Here is a 25,310-nt window from a genome sequence, read left to right on the forward strand (position 1 = left end):
CACACCCAGTCATCCAATATTTACACAACAGTTTCGCATGAAGATCTTTTAAATATCCCCTCTGGTGATGGTGACTTACTGACTGCCTGCCTGGAAATTCAAGAAATTCTTCCATGAATACATTTTAAACAAGCGCATTTTGAAAAGCGTGTTTTATTAATAATGCAGAAACACTGTGTTTCTGTCATGCACTAAATATGGTATTTAATTGTATGGGTCATTTCTGAATTGAGAAAGGAGGCTAGTTGTGTCGTGCTTTGTCTCAAAGTGCTGAGATCGTTTCGAAGCTATTGACCGGAAGTAGTAGGTACAGCTGTGAGGTAGGCAGGTGAGGAGACTGCTGGTCCCGCGGCTGTGAATCCACCGGTGTGGACCTGGTTCCTGCTCTCTCTTCACTGAACTTCAGCAGTTTGTATCCAGGTGAAGGTGGAAGCGCTGTGAAGCATCTCGGAATATAACGTTTGCCTCCAAGGTAAGAGGAAGAAATTAATAAAAGCCGATTAAGCCTCATCAGTAATATTAACATGTGCAGGGTGTAGTGATGTCATCTGGAGACGATGTGATCCATAGTTTAACTGTGACGCGTCACTGTAGGAGCCACACATGGTCGAACGACCAGCAGACAAGTTTACGTCCCGTCAGCGAGCGTTCTGCTCTTCAGACTGTTTGTAAGTGTGGTTGTCCGCCAACGGCTGGAACACGTTACATTCACGCCAGGTATTACTGGAGATCTCAACTTACGTGAACGTAGTTTCTGTCACTCAGGCTCCAGCAGCCGATATGCTTTCATGTGATTTAAGATAAGTTGGTTTTTAAAGGAAACGATAATATTTTGTCATGGGTGAGACTCAAACTGAGAACTTATTATTTATGACGTACTACACGTTGCTCCATGCTTTGAATTGTGGGTGGACATAAAGCTGACGTCACATCTGCCAGTGATTAAAAAAAATAATAATAATGATAACATAAGCTCATCTAGTATTTCTTGAACGGACATCTCTGGGCTCATGTTGGATTTTATGAACTTGACCTGACCTGATCGTGACTTCTGCCTCACAACAATCACTAATCCTGTCAGCCATGTTTACCTGAAGCTGACGTCTGCAGCCAGAATTAATAACTGTTCCAGCAGCCCAGCTGATCAGCCGAGATCTGAGGAGACTGTCAGCTTTATGGTCCTCCTCTGAGAGAGCTATGTGCAGCAGAGTACCGGTAAGTAGAGGCCTTATCTTAAAGTTGTTGTGTGGAAACAATATTATTGTAGGTTAACACATGTGTAAGGCACACACATGTTTATGATCATAAGGATGCAACGCAGATGCAGCAAGAGTCATTCTGCATTTGATTCATTGACAAATGAATCATAATCAAATGGAATTGCGAGGCCAGTAAAGATTCACACCTCGAGTAGTCACGGCCTGTCACTTCAGGTCATATTTCAAGCAACACCGCATGAAACAAGGAGAAATGGCAGTAAATGTCGGATCACCTCCTGGCCACTGTGTGTATTACCTTGTGGCAGTAATAATGAATTAAAATAAGGATCATAAGAACGGGACTCAACACGTAGCTCTATCGTCTCTATTCAGCTGCGAGAGGAACATTTCCAGTGCCTCATGGAAATAACATTTAAAAAATGTGCATTGTATAAACAAATGAAAAATGGTTAAAGCAAGTCATTTGGTGTGTTCAGTATCCCTCTATGAAGCTGAGGCAGATTATTCTGTTAGCTCTTGGAGGCTGCTGCTGAGAGCCTGTGAGCCGGCTGTAATTCTTTGGTTACAGTTTTCATCAGGTGGATTTCTCTCCTGTCCTCCTCTGGAGCAGGTTCAGTGGTCAGAGATATGGTCTGCTGCAGGTTTACCACCAGGCTGGATTCACTGTCACCTGTTAGAGCTGCAGCCCTGTGCGCTCGCAGAGATCCTGCTTGGCTCTGTGCACACTCAGTGCGCCTCTTTGTGTTCCGTTCTTGACGTGCCCTCCCCAACCACTACACTTGTTCAGCTTTGGTCTCCTCATACTGACAACCAGGAACAGATGTTCAAAATGACTTTTCAGAGTCCTTAGTGCTTTGTTATGAGTTTGCCTCCATCTGCTGAGGAGACTGAGGTTCTTTGGGGTGCAGAGGATATTACTTCCAACATTTTATGACACTGTGGTGACATCAGCTCTCCTTTATGCAGTGGTCTGCAGGGGAGGTGGCAGCATGGACAGGGACAGGAAGAGACTAAAAAAACTGGTTAGGTGGGCAAGCTATGTCCTGGACTGTCCGCTGGACTCCATAGAGGCGTTGGGTGAGAGGGGGGATGTTAGCCAAGCTGACGTCAATCATGGACAACACCTCTCACCCCCTGCACCAGACTGTGAAGCCCTGAGCTGCTAATTCAGTAGCAGACTCTAACACCCACTGTGTAAGAAGGAGTGCTACTGCAGATCATTTATCCACACAGCCACCAGACTGTTTAACTCAAGGACTACCTGCACAATCACTTTCCACTCACCTACAGCTTACATTTAATGACTCTGAGCACCAAATGAACTTTACTTGTCAAAAATTATTTGGTGAACAGTGTGGCCCATCATCCCACCTTTGCTCGGAGGGGACTCGGAAAAATACCAAAATACACTGGAGGGGGGCTTTAACTTAAGGGATAGTTACCTGGGTATAAATGGTTGAAATATTTATAATCACTGGCAGTTGTTTATTTATATCATCTCTTGGAATATACTGTATATCATTGTTTCTTTTGGGATAAGACATTTGAACAAATCGATTTGTGCATAATTCATACACAGTATGGTGATGCAAGGTAACCTGTAACGCAAGGTTTGACCTGGTGCAGATGCAGGTCAGTGAGGCCTGCCGCCCGGACGATGACATGGCGGATGGAGACCTGGGTGATGGAATGGGCTTAAGATCAGCACCCAGTTCCACTAGGAAGAAGAACCAAAGCCTTGCTGGTAGCACAGAGATCCAGATGCCAGGAGCAGAGAGGCGCAGGTGTGGGAGCCAAACAGGAGAGGCAGCATGGATCCCTGGTCTGATGATTGCAGAGACACAGCAGAGAGCCTTTAAGAAGCTGTCACACTTTGGTAAGGATGTCTGACTGTCTGTCTGTCTGTCTGTATGTCTGTATGTGTGTAAGTGTGTGTGTCTATCAGTGTTGGGTGTAACGCGTTACCGTAATCACATTTTTTAGTAACGAGTAGTGTAAGACATTACTGTTCTGAATGTAGTAATCACATTACAGTTCACCAAGCTTGTTGCTTACGTTACGTTGCTAGGTTAATCAATTCTAACAGCATTCTGTCAATAATGGAACAGTGATCTGTTGGGGTTTGGCAGGAGGTATCTTTCACCATCACAGATTGGTTAGTCGCCACCCGCTAGGAGAGTTGGGATAACAATGAAGCCTGAAGACCCTCCGCTGCGTGACAGTTGGAGATACAAACATTACTTTCAATTTGTTGAACGTAAGGAAATGAACTTGACTGTAAGGTGCACACTTTGCCCGTGTTGTAGACTTCTCTCCACTGTTGCTAACACTACCTTAAACGTAATGAAGCCCCTACAGAGAAAGCATGCACACGCAAAGCTTGTTGTTAAGGAACCGTGGAGCAACATGAATGAGACACCAAACAGCCAAAACTTTCTTTTCAACAGAACCAGAAGGTACTGAAAACATGGGTAACGCGTAATGTAACTAGTAATGTAACTAATTACTTTCTTCAGGGAGTAATCATGTAATGTAAGGCATTACTGATGTATGTATGTATATATATATATATATATATATATGTGTGTGTGTGTGTGTGTGTGTATGTATGTATATCTCTCTATAAAAGCAAGGAATCGCTGTCTGTGTGTGTCTGTGTGTCTGTCTGTGTGTGTGTCTGTCTGTGTGTGTGTGCCTCAAATATCTCTGCAGATCAGGATCAGTCTGATCTGAGATTTTCAACATGGCTGCTGTGTGGTTCAAGGGTGTGCAACATCGCATTTGTTTGGACTACAATGATACTGTTAATAAATTATTTCATAAATGCTTTACAAATTCCGCTAGCATTGTCAACTGTAGCCACCATAGTCACATGTGCACCAGAGCCAATCACTGCAGAGCTCACTTCCATGACATACCTTGAGAAACAAGCAGATTTATACCTGCAGCGCCGCGAGCAGGACCGGGATTTTGCCGGTGGTTCGGTCCCGTTCTGTGCATCTGAACTGACTGTTGTGGATTAATGCGACTAAACGAGTCTAGACCGAGTCTGCTCTGGTCTGAGGAGATCCAGATACGCAAGGACAACAAAGTAGAATCGGAATCTGTGGATGTTTGTGTGTAGCTAGCTGCTAGCCCACCCCCACACGGCCCACCTCCTGACTCGACGGACACACCGGCAGGTCCAAAACCGGACTTAGGGTAAATATTGTCGCGAACATTGCCGTCACGTTTGCTTTTGTCACAAAAGTGTTTGCAACCAGTAAGTGTTAGCAAGCAAGAAAACACGTTGCTATTGGTGAAAAAAGGCACCACACCAACCAATCATAAAATTATATGGCAAACCACCTGATTTGGTTGCTGGGGATCAGGGGAAGTTGTGGGCGTGACAACGGCAGAAGAGTAACAGCAGCAGGACAGAGAGACAGAGATAGATAGCGATTTTTGAGAGTTGAGAGATTTGTGACCTATAGTGTGTTTGGATAGTTAGTGTGTTATATAGTGTTTAGTGTAGTGTGTTCAGTGTGTAGTGTAGTAATTTTTTTGTGTTGTGAGTCAAAACAAGGAGGACACACCTGAATGTTGAGCAGGCGGGAGAGCTGAGAGAGACCTGAGCCTGAGACAGAATTTGAATGTAAATAGTTACATATAACTTTGTAAATGTCAAACACGTATGCACAAATTTAGCAAACAACAATTTATGTTTGCATTATAAGTAATAAAATTGGTTTGTTAATAGGGGTGTCACGATTCTCCAAATACTCAATTCGATTACATTTTTTATTCTAAGGTCACAGTTCGACTCGATTCTCGATTTTTACATTTATTTTTTTTTAAAGCACAGGTTGCTATGCCATTTTTAGACTGAACTTTTATGTAATATAATATCTGACCTTTGTTCACAATGTACCACACTACATTGTCAAAATTAAAACATTTATTAAGAACTTCAGTGAAACAGGAGGGGGTTCAAGTTCTGTCTATGGGTCTCCTGCATCTGCAGTTGCTATTGTTGTAAGAGTGGTGTAACACATTTCAGGAATAGGGCGGTGTGTGAGGTGTGTGTGCGTAAGGTGTGAGTGGGCGAGCGAGAGTGAGGGAGCGTGCGTACGTGCTGACAGTGAATGAATGGCAGAGGAAGGAGAAGCGAAAGGAGTAGCAGGAGTAGCAACAGCAATCAAGTGTACAATACATTTATTTTTTATTTAATATTTCCTGACCAGCTTAACACGTGAAAGTGGTTCACCCCGAAGGTAAACACAAACTTCAGCCCTGGAGGAAATCATCTCCCCTGTGCTTCCCAACCACGGTCTGGGAGCTGAACAGGAAGGGTGTAACACCATGCTGTCATTTGACTGGCTGTAGCTAATAGCTACTGGCTTAGATAGCAGCTGAGTTAGAGGAGGTTGACTCACAGCACTTCAACACGTGTGTGCTTTTATTCCACTGGGCAGGCCGACTGGACATGACATGGGGGCGTGGCAGCATCGACAATCCCATTATTTAATTCGAAGTTAGAGATTGTGACTTAATTTTGGTCGATTTAAATTTGAAATTGAAATCGTGACACCCTTATTCGTTTAACATATTTGTGGTTTTCACAGTAAAAAATGTAACTTTTTCATACTCGGATTTTATGTTTTTGATCAAGGTCTCTTTTATTTTTCAAATATAACAAACAAAGGGTATACAATTCACAAGTAAAATAGTCAAGTCTAGTTCCTGTCCATAAAAACAAACCAACCAACTTCCCTGTGCCCACGAGTACTGGACCACCAGCAAATTCCATACGTCCCGACATATTCTGCAGTTTCATATATATAATATAACATATCTAGGCAAGTAAAAGAAAAAGACAACATAAATAAATAAATAATAATAATAAAGGAAAAAATAATAATAATTTGAAAAAAACAAAAAACAAAAAAAAGAACACACACACAATTGGGTTACATAAATATGTTAGTAGCTGTTGTGCCTTCTATGAAGGAAATAAATGGCTGCCAAATGACATAAAAAAATTTTAGTGGACCCTCTTACAGTATGTCTAATTTTTTCTAGATGAACATGACTCATGACCTCCCTAATGCATTGGCCATATGTTGGGGGGGAGCATCTTTCCATTTAAACAGAATAAGCCTCCTAGCCAACAAAGGGCAGAAGGCCATCATGCTTAGGTGACCCCCGGAGAAAGTGGCATCCACCGGAGCCACACCAAACAATGAAATCAGAGGAGATGGGTGCACTGTTTTTCCACATATACCAGAGAATGCCTCAAAGATGGACTGCCCAAAATTGTGTAGCTAAGGGAAAATGTGAAACGTGATCGCTGGATGCGTAGTAGTGTGTGTCTGAACAAATGAAATGTCTGTTAATATAAATGCCTTTGGTTGAAGTTACACACATTCATTCATTCATTCATTCATACAAGTCCCATACATTGATTGAGCCTGTGAATATTGATTAGAGTGGCGAATTTTGCTTGTTATATACACATATTATGCTCTTTTTATTTCAGAACTGTTTTTAATACATGAAAATCATTCTGAAATAAATATGGATTATAGGCTATTTTCATTTTATAACTCTCTTTTAACCCTCTTAAAATGACATTACTGTCTTCTGAGGGCCATCACAGGCTCAGTTTTTTTTAGATATATTTAAGCCATAAGCATCATAGAAATACTGGTAGTAAAATGAATCCTCTGATCTCAAACGTGTCATGCTAGCTTACTGGGAAAGGAGCTAAATATCACTCCACAGTTGACCTGTTTCTATCGCGAGGTCCGCGACCTCAATGTGAAATGATTACCTGTAATAGTAACTTTCAGTCTGCACTTAATGAGGGATGAGATGAGGATGAGGAACCTGCTGCTGCTCAAACTGAGAAACTAGACTCATGGCTGTCTGACTGCCTTCAATTTTTACAGCTGCTGACATTATTATTAGCTTTAACTGTTGTTAAGATGTTTGCTCCTTAAGATGTTTGGAGAGGCATCTTCCCGCTCCTGCAGCTGTAGGGGTGGACTGAACCGTTATGTATTGTGAGGGGGGAGAGCGGTCTCAGACAGCCTCCACCATTTTTTTTCATACAGAGTAAAGTCTCTCATCCAATTTATTCTGCCAATTTTAAGTTAGTTATGACACTAATTACTTACAAATTAAAATAATAATAATAATGATAAAGTTAAAAACAACATTTTTATATCAGGCCTTTCAAGGGCCCCCTCCCCTATTGGGGCCCTGGTAATCAGTCCCACTTTTCCCCCCAGTTCGACGCCCCTGGCTGGTAGTATTATACTGTGGGGCTGTTTGCTTCCAGTGGATCTGCTGCTCTAAAGGAAGTAAATGGAATAATTAAGAAGGAGGATTATCTCCAAATTCTTCAAGAAAACCTAAAATCAGTCAGTTCACAGGTGACATCTCTTCCTTGACTTGCCAAGAGTTTTGTGTCCAGGGTCACCTTGGCAAATTGACTTTATTATTTTGGGTTTCTGTTAAAGAACTTAGGACATTTAGGCATGCTACGCAAACATATTCAGACATTTTTAGCTCCATCAATAAGGTTACGTTTTTTGCCCATGTCTGTTTTTTGGTTGGTCAATTGTTTGGTTGGTTGGTTGGTTGGTTGGTTTGTGTGTCAGCATGATTACATGAAAACTACTGGACTGATCTCCACAAAACTTGAACAGAAGATGGGTCTTGGTCAAGAATAGACCCCAGTGAGGATCCAGGTAAAGAAATGGCTCCAGGGTTTTAACATCGCTACATTTTCATTTATGGATGGCTGAATAACTTCTGGGTCACACAAACTGCCCTGTGGCCCTTTTTTTAATTCCTTATTTTTGATCTGAGCATAAAATCAAAAGTATGAAAAACAAAGCATTTTTCTCTATCACATTCACAAAGAAATAATGAATAAAGCCATCATATTTTCATGCTCTAATTTGAATCATCAATTGAATATCAAATGAACAAATGATACACCAACCTGAAATCCTTGTCACAATGTAAAGCATTGATAATGTAAATGTATGCTGCTCCACAGAAAGGTTTTTCATTTGACAGCAAAAACAAGAAAACACAAACACACACATACATTTACTGTATATGACAACTAAATCACAGGTACACTTTCTGTGAATCAGCAGACCCCCTGGTTGAGCTGTCCAAAGAAGAGCTGAAAGACAGACTGCGGGAAGCAACTGAGGTAGGTAAAGTGAAGAGAAACTATAGTTGATATGACTTTGTCCACTTGACTCCATCCTGGCTAACAGTATCTGATGGATCTGCTGTGCTGACAGTTAATTGATGTCTTGGGTTGTGAGCTGGAGGTGGCACATCGTTACTTTGAAGGCAAATATGAGGCTCTTAGGATCTTACAAGGGAAGGTACAGCTACACACACATACTCACTACTGCATCTTACAAGGGTGGCTAAATAAATGAATAAATATGTACAACTTAAATCTGCTCTTCTTATCACAGGCCATTCTTGACAAAGCTACTGGTCACACAAAAAGTCTTTTGCAGAAAAGTGAGGAGAAGGCTAGAGCGCTGGAGAAGGTAAGTGTAAGTTCAGGCGGCTCAAATAAAAGCTTGGTTTGTCAACATTCTAACTGCTGCTTTCCTTTTTGTCAAAGACAAAAAGTAGCACAACAGCATGCCGAAAGAAATGACGATATAAAGGCGGTAGCATTCTGACTGATTTTCAAATAATCAGAGAGGAATTTCAGTCAGGGAAAGTCCACAAACTTGATAAAGTTGACAATTACCTGAAATTTTGAACTGAGTGATGGCGTTGCATGAAAATGCAGTGGCCAGTAGCTCTTCCAAATTATGCTACTTTTTTTGGTCTTGTTTTCCATCATTTTTTTTCTTTTTGTTGTTTTGACATGTACTGCTTATGGTACAAATACTGTCATCATCATTGGAGAAGAAAGCCAGTGCTTTGGACCAAGAGCATCACAGCCCTCGGCAACTTGACTGACTGGACCACCGTTGACTAGAAGAGTCAGAATAAGAGCTATGCTAATCCTTGGATTAAGGCTGCTCCTTGCTAATGTCCGGTCACAGGAAAAGGAACTGGACAAAATGAGGCTCAGGCTGGCAAAACAACCTGAAATCAGAGACTGTTGTACAGCACAGAGACTTGTCTCCACCTCAAGCTTTTGTACTCGGCAGGTGGACCATGTTCCTGGCTGAGAGAGTGCAGGACTACAGCTGGATGAGGAGACATAGACTGAAGATCGATCATTGGTGCCCACATACAGTCACAGTGATAGATAGTGTTTCCCAGATGTCGAGCTTTTGATATACATATGCTGATTATATATGCATGCATGTGAAGAATATGGATCCAGGAAGACAACTTAGTAGGATGGGGCATAGCCAAGTGGTGCCCAAGCCACACAACATCCTCTCTGCTGTGGTGACCTGGGGGAGGACAGGCCACACAATATAATTAAATTATTTTGTTCATTCAGTCTTTATTTAAATCTCGAAAAATCATTGAAAGCAAGCCCTCATTTTCAATGATGTCGAGAGCACAAATAAAAAAACAGAATAAGTGCAACAATATGATAACAAACAGAAACAACAAACATAATCACAGAGCGAATAAACAGAATGGGTAACAATATAAACAGATGAAAAGCAAAATGACAGATTATAGCTGCTGTGCAGCGATGGGTCGGGTCCAGGCTGTTTTTGGCAAATTTAGGCAATTCTGAGCAACAAACAGGAGAATAGGAAGACAAGACAGTTGACAACAATGTTCATATTGGACCACTTGAGGCTTGAACTCACAACTTCTGGAACCAAAGACTGTCATCTATCATTCTGAGCTAATTGGCAAGTGGCAATACAATAGTGGCTTCACAAATTGAGTAAGCCATTCACTGTTGTGCAGGCAGATTTGAAACCACTGTAAAAAATTCAGTTATCAAGACAAAAATCTGAAAATATACATATTGCAGCATGGAGATGTTGGTAATTTGCATTTAAAAATGATTGATTTGCAACATAAGTGAATAACTGATGTTTAGCTATGTCATTATTGCATTGACTCCAATTGGTTACATGAAAGAAAAATTTTAAATGCTGTGAAAAATTCAGTTTTTGAGGCTCAATTTTTGATAAATCAGAGGAGGAGAGAGGAAATAGGTTTAACAAGTTTTACAGCTTTTGAAAAAAAACTGAGTTCTGTACTTCATTATTTTTAATAGGTTTAAATGTATAAAAGTTTCTTTAATATTTAGGCTACAGGTTGATGAAAGTTCTGAAACTGTGGTTGATTTGTTAAGAATTTTCAATGTTTTGAACTTTAGGTGCTTGCTGTAGCGCCACCATCAGGACTATTTGACAGACACAGCTCCCAGTGTGAAGGACCCCCTGGGGAAACACTGGAGTTAAACCCTAAAAACTAAAAACACAAGATAGGATGAAAACCCTGACAAAAGATAAGTAAATGGAGTGACCAGTTAAAAGGATAAAAATATAAAAGATAATAAATAAACTAAAATAGTACCGAAGATAAATAAAACAGAAGATTATTTAAGATTAAAATCATCTTAAAAAACAAGATAGAAGCAACAACATAAAATACCACATAAGAATGGAGTAAGAATTTAAAATATTAGTTAAAAGCCTGATTAAAAAGGTGTGTCTTTAACCTTCCCTTAAAAATATCAACAGTCTCTGCAGGCCTGAGGCTCTCCAGCAGGCTGTTCCACAAGTGGGGGCCATAGTGGCTAAATGCCGCCTCACCGTGGGTTTTAGTTCTTGGTTTTGGTATGAATAAAAGGCCAGTGCTGGAGGACCTCAGGGTCCACGAGGGTTGATATGGTAAAAGCAGGTCAGAGAAGTAGGAGGGCGCAAGGCCGTTAAGACATTTAAAAACCAGTAAAATAACCTTAATATCGATCCTGAAGCAGCAAGGGAGCCAATGCAGTGACTCTAAAACTGGTGTAATGTGCTCCCGCCCTCTGGTCCTCGTCAGCACGCGTGCGGCTGAGTTTTGTAATAATTAGAGATTTAGAATACTCTTTTTGGGAAGACCAGAGAGCAGGGCATTACAATAATCTAAGCAACAGGAAATAAAAGCATGCATTAGCACCTCCGTACTGGCCTGGGAGAGAAACGGGCGGACTCTGGCTACGTTCTGAAGATGATAAAAACCTATTCTCGTCATATTTCTGGTATGTGGAATAAAATTCAGCTCGGAATCAAAAATCACGTGCAGATTTTTTACTGATTGCGTTGGTTTAAGATCTTGTAGTTTTGGTAAAAGTTTCTCTCTCTGGCCTTCAGGAGCTATAACTAAGACCTCGGCTTTGTCTTGGTTGAGCTGTAGGAAATTCACTGCCATTCATGACTTGATGTCTACAATGCAGTTAAAAAGGGCATCAACAGGCACTGTGTCCTCAGGAGACACAGCAATGTACAGTTGTGTATCATCAGCATAACTATGGAAGCTGATGCCGTATCTCCTGATGACATCCCCAAGAGGAAGCATGTAAAGATTAAAAAGAAGTGGACCTAAAGTTGACCCTTGGGGAACCCCACATCCAATTTCATGGGTTCCTGACGAACATGTATCCATACTTAACATAAAAACGTCGGTCTGTGAGATAGGAACAAAACGAGTTGAGGACAGTACCAGAGAGGTGATGGTCTACTATATCAAAAGCGGCGGATAGATCCCGTAAAACCAGCACCGTTTTGAAGGCGGTGGGAAAGACACCCGTCTGAAGAGAGCAGTTCATGATGTTTAAAACCTGTTCTTCAAAGAATCCATAAAACAATTTTAAAAGTGATGTGGGAATTGGATCTAAAAGGCAGGTTGTTGGGTTTTCTTGGGAGAATACTCGACCAAGTGTTCTTGCATCAACCAGGGCAAAACTCTCCAGTGTTTCCTCAGGCAAGGACAACAGTTCAGGTGTGTTAACAGGTAAAACTTGATGGGATAAGAGGCAGGATCTGATGTCCTTGATTTTGGTTCTGAAGTGATCTGCAAAGTTCTTGCAACGATCATCTGTGGGTGTCTTAAAAACTTTATTAGCATTAGAACCTTTTAAAATATCAAAGGTAGAGAAGAGGAACAATCCATCCATCCATCCATCCATTTTCATCCACTTATCCGGGGCTGGGTTGCAGGGGTAGCTGCCTGAGCAGGGACACCCAGACTTCCCTCACCCCGGACACTTCCCCTAGCTCCTCCGGGCGAATCCCAAGGCATTCCCAGGCCAGCCGAGTGACATAATCACTCCAGCGTGTCCTGGGTCTTCCTCGGGGTCTTCACCCAGTGGGGCATGCCAGGAACACCTCCCGAGGAAGGCGTCCAGGGGGCATCCGGTATAGATGCCCGAGCCACCTCAGCTGGCTCCTCTCAATGTGGAGGAGCAGCGGCTCTACTCCGAGCTCCTCCCGGGTGACAGAGCTCCTCACCCTATCTCTAAGTTCATTTTGGCCGCTTGTATCCGGGATCCTATTCTTACGGTCATGATCATAGGTGAGAGTAGGAACATAGATTGAACGGTAAATTGAGAGCTTTGCCTTTCGGCTCAGCTCTCTTTTCACCATGACAGACCGATACAACAACCACATTACTGCGGCTGCTGCACCGATCTGCCTGTCAATCTCACACGCCATTCTTCCCTCATTCGTGAACAAGACCCCAAGATACTTGAACTCCTCCATGGGGATTGGGTCGCCGGGGCCCCCGCCCATGACCGCCACCCAAATCACATGGCACCAGCTGCTTCTGAACCCTCCTGCAGGTGGTGAGCCTACCGGAGGGCGGGCCCACGTCACTCCTTCGGGCTGAGCCCGGCCAGGTCCTGCGGGCTAAGACCCGGCCACCAGGCGCTCACCTGCGAGCCCCAACCCCAGGCCTGGCTCCAGGGTGGGGTGCACATTCATCAATAATGGCAGCTAAAGAGTTGGTGAAATGTTCAAAAGCCTGTTCAACATCCAGTATTTCAGTAGTATACAGTTTCAGATTTCTTTTGATAAAAAATCTTGGCCTTGATTTTGCCAATCCAGCCCTTCTAATACAAAACTCCAGATATAACACATAATCAGATCTTTTAATTTACTTTGAGGGATCCTTCAGATTAGGTCTTGCCGATACATTGACTGGCTGTGCCAGACTGAGATTGTCACAAATCTCATTTAGACAGTTTGAATCATTTGAGCACTGGGCCGCTGTGTCTGGATGCGCCTAGAATCAGCATTTCAGAGTAACATTACTGAACATAGTTAGTCTGCTAAGTTATGTGTTGCCCTAGAGAAACCTGAGTGTGGTCTGTGTACACCCACAACAATGATTGCAATATTACAAAATAAGTAAATTTTCAGCCACACCACCCTCTCTTCCAGATCTGTCTATTCTGTACAGGTTATAGTTATGCTGAAATGATGAATGCTCTACTTGAGCCAGGTTCTGGTCAGAACGAATATAAATCAGGATCAGTTTGTGATATGAGAACATTTCAGTTCATCTAATTTAGATTGATAACACAGACTTCTGATATTTAATTGTATCAAACATAAGCCCTTTCTGCATTTAAAAGCTTGTGAGTTAAAAACGTTTTGCTGAGTCACCATAGGGCTAACTGGCAGAATGTAACTTAGGGCAAAGGATGCTAGGTTGTATGATTATTACATTTTTAGCTCTATAATTTGTACAGGAATTAGATGGGATGTTTGTGGTGACTGTTTGAGATCATAACAGGAATAAGATTGAAGATTGCCTTGTGAGAAATAAACAATAAAGTCACATGTTAAAAAAAAAGTCACGGGACATTACACTTTATATAAAACTAGGTGTATGTGAACATGATTTATAAACCTGTAAATCAAAGAAAGGTATGCCAATCATGATCTGTTGCCTTTGTCTCTCACAGGAGGTGAACAGCTTGCAGTGGGAACTCAGCTTTAACCAGATTCAGATGAAGAGGTCTCAGCAGTCATGGGAGCAGAAATACAACAGGTTGGATTTGCTTCACATACATTCATGGTCTGTTATATTTCCATTAGTTTGAATTGTAACATTATTGTCGTTGTTGTAATCAGAATTTTGAATGAGAACAAGACCCTGACTGATAACCTGGAACGAAACGAGAGTCAGATCCAGCAACTTCGAGCAGAGAATTCTGGTAAATAATGTAGAATAAGTTTGAGGTGACCTAAACATGTCTGCACATATTATCTCAATCTTTCAAGTTAAGTGGAAGACAGTCTTGAAGACAGTGACTCACAAAACCTTAATATCAACCATGCCAGCAGACTTGACCAAATACTCTTAAGCCAAGGTTCACTGACCACCTTCTCCAGAGCTTTCAACAACAGTGTGATGATGTGTGTGTTTTCAGCTTTAAGTCGGCAGTGCATGGAGCTTCTCTCCATGTTGGATGTCAAGGAGCAGAGAGCTTATCAAGGAACCAAACCTCAATTCAGCCCGGAGAGGGATGCAAGTGTACTGGAGGTGAGAGAGCATTAATCCACATCACAGAGAGCTAGAGACAGAGAAAAATGTGAGAATCAAGTCAAGAATTGAGACAAAGGTTTTACATTTCAGTGCCCTCCCACACTGTGTAATAACTGTACTACCAAGTACATCTTTATTCCAGAGTTACTGTCAGCAGCACATTTAGCTGAATACATTTCCATACAGACAAATATAACTATCTGAACCAAAGTAACCTGCAAGGCACATACAATGCTGAGCTAAGATGTATCCTGCTGAGCCCTTTCTTCCACTATAGGGTTTTTTGTATTTTGAACACAGTCTGCCCTTCAAGAGCAAAAGCTTGATCCAGGATGTTGTCCAAGAGACAGGGATATGGGCACAACAGTTTCTGCTTTCCCATTGCTTGGCCTGCTGAGTCCCATTTGTTCTTTTCCTGTGGCTGGACATCAGCCAGGAACAGCCTTCAATCCAAGCTGGATCAGTATGGCTCTTATGCCAACTCTGTTCCTCCTTGGTAACGTCCAGTTGGTCAGGTTGGATGGTTAAAAGATGCCATGAGCAGTGCTGGTTGTAAAGTCTGCTGCTCTTAATCCAAACCTGCGCTTTATTCTCTAATGCTGATGAATGTGTTTATTCACTAGGCATACATTCATCAGCAATAAAGATTAATAAATCACGTAAAATTTCAAGGAGTTACCATGCACTGCATCTGCAAGTGCCACCATTGCTTTACCAACGTTTTTAGGGATTCAAGATCCTATTCCTTATGTGTACCTGTATTTTACCTAACCAATCTCTTATAAACTTTATGTTACACATTTTTTCGTCATAATTCCTCTAAAGAATGTCATCCAAATTTAGCCATTTATATCTGATATGCCATGCACAGTTTTTTTCTGAACCAGGCCTCATATGCTGATTGTCAGTGAGAGTGAAATTATGCTGAAGTACATTAGAACATTAGATTCAGCTGTTTCATATATGTCAGATTGAAAACTGGCATGAGGTGATGTACATAAGGTATGCCTTAGTATAATTTGAATAATTTAGAAGTAACATGTACATTAATCGATCTTCTCTGTGTTTTCCAGCTGGCAGTGTTGGGGGCCTGTCGGTGTCTTGGTGTTGCTGAAGCTTGTCCATGCAGTCGGACTGCTGCTGCCAGCAGAAAGCAGCTCATCCAGCTACAACAGGAGGTAAACTACATCCACTATATCTGTGCCAGATATCTTTTTTTGTTTGCTGTGAAAACATTATTGATGTTAATGAGATGTTAACACCAACCCGTTCCGTTTTCTTCCGCAAGGGTTGCGGGGAAGTTACTGCATTTTTATCCTCCTTGAAAAAGGAGGATAAAAATGCAGGGGGTTACTGGGGCCAAGTCCAGTTACGTATATGGGCAAAGGCCAGGATAGACCCTGGATGAGTTGTCAGCTCATTGCAGGGCCCTTACTGATGGCAGAGGCTACCACGCAAGTTGCCAACTGCACATCTAGAGCAATTCTGGGGTTCAGTATCTTGCTCAAGGCTCAAGGATACTTCGACATGTAACTCAGTTCCACCTTGGGTGAGCTGGGATTACCAGTGACCTTCCAATCACTAGTTCACCAGCTCTACCCAGCTGCCCATAAAAACCCTTAAAGGGATATTCCGGTGTAAATTTAATCCATGGACCCTGTTTGTAATGTTGCTGAAGTTTGGTGCTGTTCTGAGCATTATTTGTGGCTTTTTGATGGTGATTTATACTTGGAGCCATTTACTGCAGTGTATTGTTGTTGTGCGGTCGTTTCTGAAGATGCTAAAACTACGTAAGCTAGCGGTCCGCAAACTTTATCTTTCGAGGGGGGGTCGTACTCGGTGTCAAGGTGTGTTAGACCATGGATTAAACTTACACCGGAGTATCCCTTTAACACCAATCCTTGTTGTTTTTATATCTGCTATTCTTTATCTTGCTTTGTTAAGTATAACAAAAACAATATTGTCCTCACTTAAGTGCTAAAACCAACTGCTGTGCTGCTAAAGCTTGATCTATGCTTCTGCACTGAATCAATGTCATACCTAAGGCGTATCCTCTGTGTAGGTGCATGGCCTGCGCCATAGTCTGACATGCACCCCTCCAGAAATGTAACTGCACGTTGCAGTGACATGGACACCAACAGCTGTGATTGGTCTACTTGGAAGCATTGCATTTTCTGCCCTCTCAACAAGGAACTTAAAATAGAAAGATGTGTCATTACATTACTGAATCTTGCTTTGGAGCCAGACTGGTGACAGCTATATTGAGGTCAATAGGGGATGCGTGGAGAAACCCACCAAAACCTAAAATATATACATTCTTCTGATAAGGAAATGTCTTTATGAGATGGAAGACTACACCTCAGAGAGTAGGTCAACTATAACTACTTTTTTAAATCCATGTTGTTTGCTCCTGAAATTTGCCTCTTGTTTGCATTGGAATTGTAGTCTCATCAGAAAGCAAACTTCTGCTAGGTTTTGATCTGATGGGACAAAAAAAACCTGTGGTTAACCTGCTCTCTGGTCCTTAATCTTCCAATTCTTATGACTGGCACCAAAGCAAGATTGAGTGATCTCTATGACCACTTTTGTAGATTGTTGACTTCTCCACTGGTGAGTGAATTGCAGTGCAAATACCGTAGATTGTGATAGTATCCCCAAAAACACACTGCACTCTTTGGCTGTTGCAGTCCCCCCTGACTTGCATAGCACTGTTAATTGATAGATTAAACAGATATGTGTGTGGTTGTGTGTTTTCCAGCTGGATGCTCAGTGTTCAAGGAGGGAGGAGGCGTTGATGGTAGCGGATGCTTTTCGCATTGCCTTTGAACAGCAGCTGAGGAAAAGAAGCGAGCACTTCCTTCTGCTGGCTGAGGCCAACACCGTGAAATTCCATCATTACAAGGGTGAAGGCAAGTCTGCTATCAGCATACCCCTAATCCATGAACTTTTAAAACTGGTGCACATACCTGTAGTCGTACAAAATTAGAGATGTAGATCAATTTAGTAATCATAAGGTACATGCTGTCGTGAATTTGGAATTCCTTCAAGTTCAAGAATTGGAAAGTTAGTCAACTAAGTTCTAGGTTGAAAAAAAAATGTTTCATCTTAATTTAAACACAAATATACTATCATATGACACATTTGGAACTCAAGTTGTTAAGACTCAAATTAATTCATAAATCTGCAGACAGCACAGAATTTGACACATTAGTGACTAACGACAAGCTCTTGAAGGGAAATATACTATACTTCATGAACACATGTAACAAAGAGGACATGGAAAATGAAGCCAAAAAAAAACAGTCTTGGCTAATGTAGGCCACAGTAAAGTAATCTGGCTGTTGGAGGTGGATAAATGTTGTGTGATTTACCTGAATAAACGAAGATGATTGCTTTGCTTGCGGTGAATACACCACTAACTGACAATCACTGCTGATGAAAATCTATCTGACACCATGACTCACACCCAAATGCTCCAGACAAAGTTACGTTTAAGTTTATTCATGTTGAGTTTAGTCTTAACACACCACTACCTTCAGTAACCTCATGTATTTCTCTAGGGTTGTTGGAAACATTTGGATAATGTAACTAAATATAATACATAACAAACATCTGTTCATTGTTAATAATTTTAATGAAGAATGCCTACACGTTATATTTTTATTAACGGATTCAAGTCTTTCTCAAACAGAAATCCTGATTTCCATGGTCAAAGCCCAGAATATATTGTTATTTTGTTTACCTGTGTCACTTATTTCCATAATTAATTTGGGAAAACCCTAAACCCCTAAACCCTAATGTTTTGTCCTTCAAGATGTCAGCAGGAGCGTCAGTTTAAGCCAAAAGCTGAGAGGACTGCTGCCTTCCAGTTTAGAGGTGAAAATGCCTGATGATCTTTTAGAGACTCTCTACAGACTGTTGGACTTGGTTAGTATACCCTCTAACCTAATCTACTGGCCTGGTATAAAGATGGTGTGACATTTATTATTGATGTCCTTATGTTGCACTGTAAAAGTTTACCCACTGAAATGTAAATCATTTTATTGCACCATCCGCATTAAATCTTCCTGGATGTAATCTTCAGCATAGGATCCAGATTGAGGGGCCCATAGCATGTGCACCCCAGAGACTTCTTTAATAAAGTCATGTAATCATGCTGCTCTTTAGACTTTCTAAATGTAATGACCTCATGGAGACAGTGTAAGAAGCTTTTTTGCAAGGGTTTTAACACTCAAAGACATGTATTCACTGTTGTACAACTGCTTCTTTATATACATATGTATTTTTGGATAAGTGTTCATCATGTGGCATTTTAATTGCAACTGACTTCAAAGCCTGGCATACTTCATGGTGGCTTAGGGTGAGACGGATAGGCTATTTCCCCCCCATTTTAGCCTTGGGTAGACTGGAAAATTTCTCCTCATCCTTTACCTGTGAAATAATCCAAACAGCGGTTTTTGGTGCATTCTACAATTTTCCCAGTCTCTTGTTGCCCTTTCCAAAGTTGTTTGAAACGTGTTGCTGCCATCAAATTTAGAATACATATATACATAAAACAATCAATGAAATTGGTTGAGGTCAAAATTAATTGAAAACAGTATGAAGACAAGTTAATTGAACACATTATTAAATGAGCAAATTCTTTAACACAGCATCCCAACTTTGTACTGTGTGGTTGTACAAATGAGAAAAAATGCACACTATTAGACAGACCTGTCTCCAAGGCATTCATAATGTTGATTTAAGAGAAGTGCTGATAATAATTTAAATTGAGCAACAACTTGTCTCAGCTTCAGCTTATACATAGCATGAGTGTGAGTGTGTGTGGACAAAAATTGTTTACCTGTCTGGGTGGAAAGACCTGCCCGGGCAAAAAGTTGGTTCCTATTTAAAACATGTGCACCAATTACAGCAGCAGCACCTGATAACATAATTTACAATGTAAACAATATTATGGCTCCTACATGCTATAATAATGATTAAAATAATGATCCAAAGAACGGGACTCAACATTTTACGTGCTAATGTTGCTACAGCTGTGTGTATGAGGAATATCATATGCCAGGTTTAATGCCTGTAGTCTGTCCGTTGAGAAGATGAGCCTCATGGAAATGATATTAAAGAAATATTCCCTCTATATAAGTCCCTCTATGAAGCTGAGGCAGATTATTCTGTTAGCTCTCGGAGGCTGCTGCTGCGAGCCTGTGAGCCGGCTGTAATTCTTTGGTTCCAGTTTTCATCAGGTGGATTTCTCTCCTGTCCTCCTCTGGAGCAGGTTCAGTGGTCAGAGACATGGTCTGCTGCAGGTTTACCACCAGGCTGGATTCACTGTCACCTGTTAGAGCTGCAGCCCTGTGCGCTCGCAGAGATCCTGCTTGGCTCTGTGCCAGCTGATATGCCCCCTATTGGATGTATTATTTCCATCTATCATGCCCGCTGCATACTCAGATGTGCAGGCTAGATCTAAACTGAAATGGCCTGTAGTTCTTCCGAGGGACGCTAGTGCTAGGAGCACTTTTACGCTAGCATCAAAATATCTATTTTTAAAACAGTAAGAAGCCTCGACACAACATGAAATTTTGCTCGTAGTATCACCAGGGTCTCTACACATGAACACCAGCATTGATAACATTGTTTGTGTTCACAGAGTTTACTAAAAGGTTTTTCAAGAACTCACATTAGCAGTTCTGTTTTATGAGAAGCATTGATCTCCGAATGAGACGTAACATGGAGGACAGTTAAGGTGGAACTACTGTCTTCCAGCATCAACTATCCATGTGATATCTTGTGATTTTTCCAGCTTTTGATTTTAGTATTGTTTCTTATATGAGGCTCCTTTTTCAACTTCAAGGTCAATATTGTTTTTTTGCTAACGACAAAACAAAGAATTATCCATGGATTTATATGGAACTAAGCTTTAGGAGCGTTCCACCCTTCGGAACTGTCCTCCACGTTACGTCACATTTGGAGATTCTCAACCAGCAGGATGGCTGCGAGCGGAAAAACAACTGGTAACATGAAATGTTCAGAAACCTTCTTTTTAGTAAACTCTGTGTACACAATGTTCTCAATGCTCGTGTTCATGTGTAGAGACTCTGGTGATACTAGGAGCAAAGTTTCATGTTGTGTCGAGCCTTCTTAGGGTTTTAAAAATAGATATTTTGATGCTAATATAGTATTTGCCACAAGCGCTCCATTGAAAATGATTTTGACCCGAAAACGAAAATACAGTCAATGTTAAAAGTGGTGCTTTTGTTGTAATTATGCTTTTAAATGAACGTTTGACTCGGGTACAATCACAAAAAGACCCTAGGTTGCATTTTGGTGAGACTGTCACTGTAACTGATGGTATATTTCCTTCTGTAGCTGAATGACAAAGAGGAGGCCCTGGCGCACCAGAGGAAGGTGAGCATCATGTTAGCACACAGCGCTGAGAAGCTGCAGAGAAAGTTGCATCTGGATTCACATTGCCAGCCATCAGACCCATCACAGTCCAGGACCCCATCAAAGCAACCACAACCACATCCACCATCAGAGAACCAGAGACAGTCTCAGAGACAGTCTGATACATCAGAAATTCCAGAGCTACCAGATTCCCAACTTCAGCCAGGAAAACCACACTGTCCAGGAAACAACTTGATTAATAGTGAGCCACAGGAGCCAGAGCCATCACAGACTAACATCAAGTCAATGTCTAACCAGGGCCATAAGTCTGCCTGATGTTCACAGCTGATCCAGCATCTACCGGAAACGAAACAGCCAACTGGGTCTTCAGAGAGAAAGGGTAGTAGTGCTGAGGTAGGACAATAAAGTGGCAACCACTTACCAACTGGACATCCAGCCCCACAAATATTTTTGTTACATGTCACAAACAGCCTTTACTGTGAGGTTCAAATCTGCAAAATACTCTGCCCGGCCAAAAAAAGGCACCACCTGGATTTACCTAAGCAAACAGGTAAGCTCCTTCTATTGGACAACTACTGCAGTGATTAGTATGTTTCAGCTGGCAACAAGTTATTGAACCCTAACTGATGCAGTAAGGAGCTTCTCATTCCTTAGACCACCAAAAGATGTTTGAGAGGGGTCAAATTATTGGCCTGCATCAAGCATAGAAAACAACCAAGAACATTGCTGAGACTGCTAAAATTGGGTTAATAACTGTCCAGCACATAGTTAAACCCTGGAAGGACAGTGGTGAACCGTCATCTTTGAGGAAGAAATGTGGTGGGAAAAAATATTGAATGATGGTGATCGGAGATCACTTAAACGTTTGTTGAATCAAAAGGAAAAAAATCAACAGCAGAACTCACGGCTGTGTATAAAAGGGAAAGTAAGAGCATTCCCATTGTGAAGAGAACTGAAGGGATTGGGCCTAAACTGCTGTGAAGCCTTAAGGAACCACTTATCAGTGAGGTTAATCAGAAAAAAGGCTTCAATTTCCTAAGGAGCCCAAAGATTGGAAGCAATGGAAAAAGGTCCCGTTGTCTGATGAGTCCAGATTTACCCTGTTCCAGAGTGATGGGTGCATCAGGGTAAGAAGACATGAAGATATGACATGAAGATATGATCCAATGTTTCTTTTTCTTTTGTTCTATCTTTGAAAATCAAAACCTGAAACCAGTATATTAATCTTAATAATCTTAATCTATTAATTCCTACATAATGAAATTCATTGTTGCTGTGTGATTAAACAGGAAAACCCAACTAAATTGTTCTCATTTTCCATGATTAATCTACAAGACAATCTGTCTGATAGTTAGGGGGCCAAGCCTGAGGGGCCGAGGGAACGCGTATTTCCTAGGACCAGCAGTGCTAGGAACCCTATTGTAATTTTAAGGATTTTTATTTTTATTTTTCTCCGGCTAAAAGTGGTGCTACAGGCTAAACCGAGCAAGGAAGGGTGCAATTTGGAGGGTTGGTCCAGACTTTTGCAAATATCTCAGACACAAAAAACTACATATATCCACCTGCAGGGGGTGCTATTGGCCCCCGTTCATAACTGCTTGCAGTTCTAGTTTACTTTGATTTTAAGTGGCAGCTGGCAACATGAAAATTGTGAACATACGCAGTGGTCTGTCATAAAACCCAGAGCAGGTTTATGACTTGTTGTCACTTAGTGTGATTGTGAATATTCATGTGGTTGTGGGGAAAAACAAAATGGACGATTAACCAAGTGGATTCATCACACTGGGACAAGTCTCTCACACACTAAACATAACCCTTTCATCCACACCAATGTGGATACTATTATGTTTTTGTTTTTTTTTTATATATATCTTGGTTTTTGGAGATGTATATTTCATTGCCTCTTGCTTTTTGTTTCTTGTTTTGTATAGTGTAATGGAACTATTTTATTTCTACTTCATGATATTTTTTAAATGTTATGATTCCTGTATATTTTCATATGACAGTGACAGTGACACATTATGTAATTTTTTTCCAATATCATGCAGCTCAAGTGTGCAAAAACAAATAAGAATAACCAAACAGAATAATAAGATATAAAATAAGAATTATAATATTATATTGTACAAGGAAATTTTTCACAGTTTTTTCTACACCTTGTTTGCTGTCAGAGGATGGTAATGAACGACATATTCAGACAATTAAACCAATGAAACCATGCAGGCTGTTCATCCTAAAAGTGTAATGATATTAAACATGCATCTACATAATTGTATATCATAACATAACATATTTGTGAGGAAAGTGTTCTAATAAGTTTTTTTTTTTTTTTTAGATAGAATTTCAAATGTCTTTATGATGAAAATATTGTCACAATGAACGGAAAAGCAACTTAGCACATAGACTTACATGCTACATTTGGCAAGAAACCATCTTGCAAGGGTATAGGTTTGCATATGGATGGTAGGGACACATCTCTACCAATATTTTGGGTATGATCCTGATCCATATTTGAGCAAACTTAAAGGGTTAGCTTGGGAGTGAGGTCATGTTTGATAATTCCAATGATCCTTCCCAGAGGTTAACTTCTTCCAAGACTTGTTATGCTGCTATTGAGCCAGGATCATGACAGCACAGAGTATAATGATAATAATAATAATAATAATAATAATAATAATAATAATAATAATAATAATAATAATAATAATAATGACAACCATTATTATTATTATTATTATTATTATTATTATTATTATTATTATCATAGTACATGTACATAAAGTACTGTATTTAAAACACATACAGAATAAAACAAACTAAATGCCCTAAAACTAAACAGTAAAATATAGATTAATTCACTTTAAAGCATTTTTTAAAAAGTGGGCTTTTAAAGTGATTTAAAAGGCCTAATCTCCTTAGGCTGTTCATTCCAACGTCCAGTAGCCCTGATTTCATTTCCTATAAAGGCTGAACAACAGCATGCTTCACACAAAGCTGACCAGCTGAGGGCAGTGTTAGTTCACACATGTGAGAGTCTCAAACATTCCTCTCAGTGCACAAGCGGTTTAATTCATCAGAGTGCACTCATGACTCTGATTTATTCATGTTGCTTTGTATTTTTCAACTTCCATCCTCAATAAAGTAATAATGTTAATGCATATTATTATGTCATTAATTTAATGAATTTTGTGTCACCAGTTGTTTTTTTCTTTCCTGATGAATAGTATGAACTTAAAAAGGACAAATCTGTCTGTTCTATTTTTTCATCAAAATAGCAAAAAAAGTATGTCTTTTGTCAGTGCAGGGGGGATGTTGTCAGTGTATCTGAAGACACTGCGTTGGTGTTGTTCCTGGAACGTCATAGCATAATCAATGTTGCATCAGGACTGCCTATTTTTTACTGACACAACTGTGATGAAGTCAACTTTTGGAACAAGCCATGGTGGCTGAGTGGTTTATGTCCAGGACTCTTGCTCATTAGACTGGGTTTGTATCCAATTTGTTACTTATTATTATATTGTTTACTTCTGTAGATGCTGCGGCCAATAGGTCCTTTAATCTTCCCTATGTTTTTGATATGCTTTGCTTCTTTTCCCCCTTTATGCCCCCTTGGAGCCTACTGGAGCATGTGTGGCCTACAACAGGGAAACACTTATCAACATCAGAAAAAGAAGATGATGTTTGTATTCTACTGCCAGCCAGACCAGCAGGACATAACATTACAAAGAGTACAGCAACAGCTCACAGAAGAGAGAAAAGACAGAAGGGATCTGAAGCTGACCCGACTAGGATCAAGAGCTTTTCCTCTAACAAGCCCTCTTCTGGTTCTTGTATGGTGGCAGACCAAGTGGCTGAGGTTTAACTCAGGCTCATTCAGCAGGGAAATCTGAAACTGCAGAGAATATTTGCAGAGACTTGGTTAACCCCTAACATCCTAGATCAGCATATAGCTTATAGCACTGGATGGGCAGAGATTGTTCACAGCTGACGGGACACAGGAAAAATAATTATTGGCACTTAAATGCTGTCAGAGTGGATAAACAGTGTTCAGAAGATGTAACCTTTCTGATGATATCAATGTTTTTATTGTTGTGATGAACATTTGTCCAGATGCAGACTCAAAAGGCCCACTACAGCAATTGTCATCAGCAGCAGCATGACTAAAAGACTGCATAGAATGTTTAATCAAGCCAT

The 25,310-nt window shown here is 40.8% G+C and overlaps 1 protein-coding gene across 6 annotated transcripts; it reads left to right on the forward strand.

The window, feature by feature from the left end:
• The first annotated feature begins 89 nt into the window (after positions 1 to 89).
• Positions 90 to 22,974, forward strand: ccdc125 (coiled-coil domain containing 125). 6 transcript variants are annotated; one of them, XM_037097973.1, is made up of 13 exons: positions 90 to 472; positions 1,082 to 1,215; positions 2,847 to 3,096; positions 8,369 to 8,430; positions 8,525 to 8,611; positions 8,708 to 8,785; positions 14,128 to 14,213; positions 14,297 to 14,379; positions 14,596 to 14,708; positions 15,785 to 15,889; positions 17,470 to 17,620; positions 18,526 to 18,638; positions 21,078 to 22,974. In XM_037097973.1, exons 2-13 carry the CDS (start codon positions 1,198 to 1,200, stop codon positions 21,429 to 21,431), a joined length of 1,500 nt encoding a protein of 499 aa, XP_036953868.1. In that variant the 5' UTR covers positions 90 to 472; positions 1,082 to 1,197; the 3' UTR covers positions 21,432 to 22,974. The 6 variants fall into 6 exon arrangements, with proteins under 6 accessions (XP_036953868.1, XP_036953869.1, XP_036953870.1 ...); XM_037097974.1 differs by having other exon boundaries at positions 1,133 to 1,215; XM_037097975.1 differs by having other exon boundaries at positions 1,136 to 1,215.
• Positions 22,975 to 25,310: the final 2,336 nt, after the last annotated feature.

The sequence above is a fragment of the Acanthopagrus latus genome, chromosome 5, assembly GCF_904848185.1.
Source record: "Acanthopagrus latus isolate v.2019 chromosome 5, fAcaLat1.1, whole genome shotgun sequence".
In the NCBI taxonomy this organism is placed as follows: Eukaryota; Metazoa; Chordata; class Actinopteri; order Spariformes; family Sparidae; genus Acanthopagrus; species Acanthopagrus latus.

Bases quoted from the DNA above. Each gene is read 5' to 3' on its own strand.
- ccdc125 (XM_037097973.1), top strand. The intron at 15,890-17,469 runs GTAAACTACATC...TGTGTTTTCCAG, and splicing joins TCATCCAGCTACAACAGGAG to CTGGATGCTCAGTGTTCAAG. The intron at 18,639-21,077 runs GTTAGTATACCC...TTCCTTCTGTAG, and splicing joins TCTACAGACTGTTGGACTTG to CTGAATGACAAAGAGGAGGC.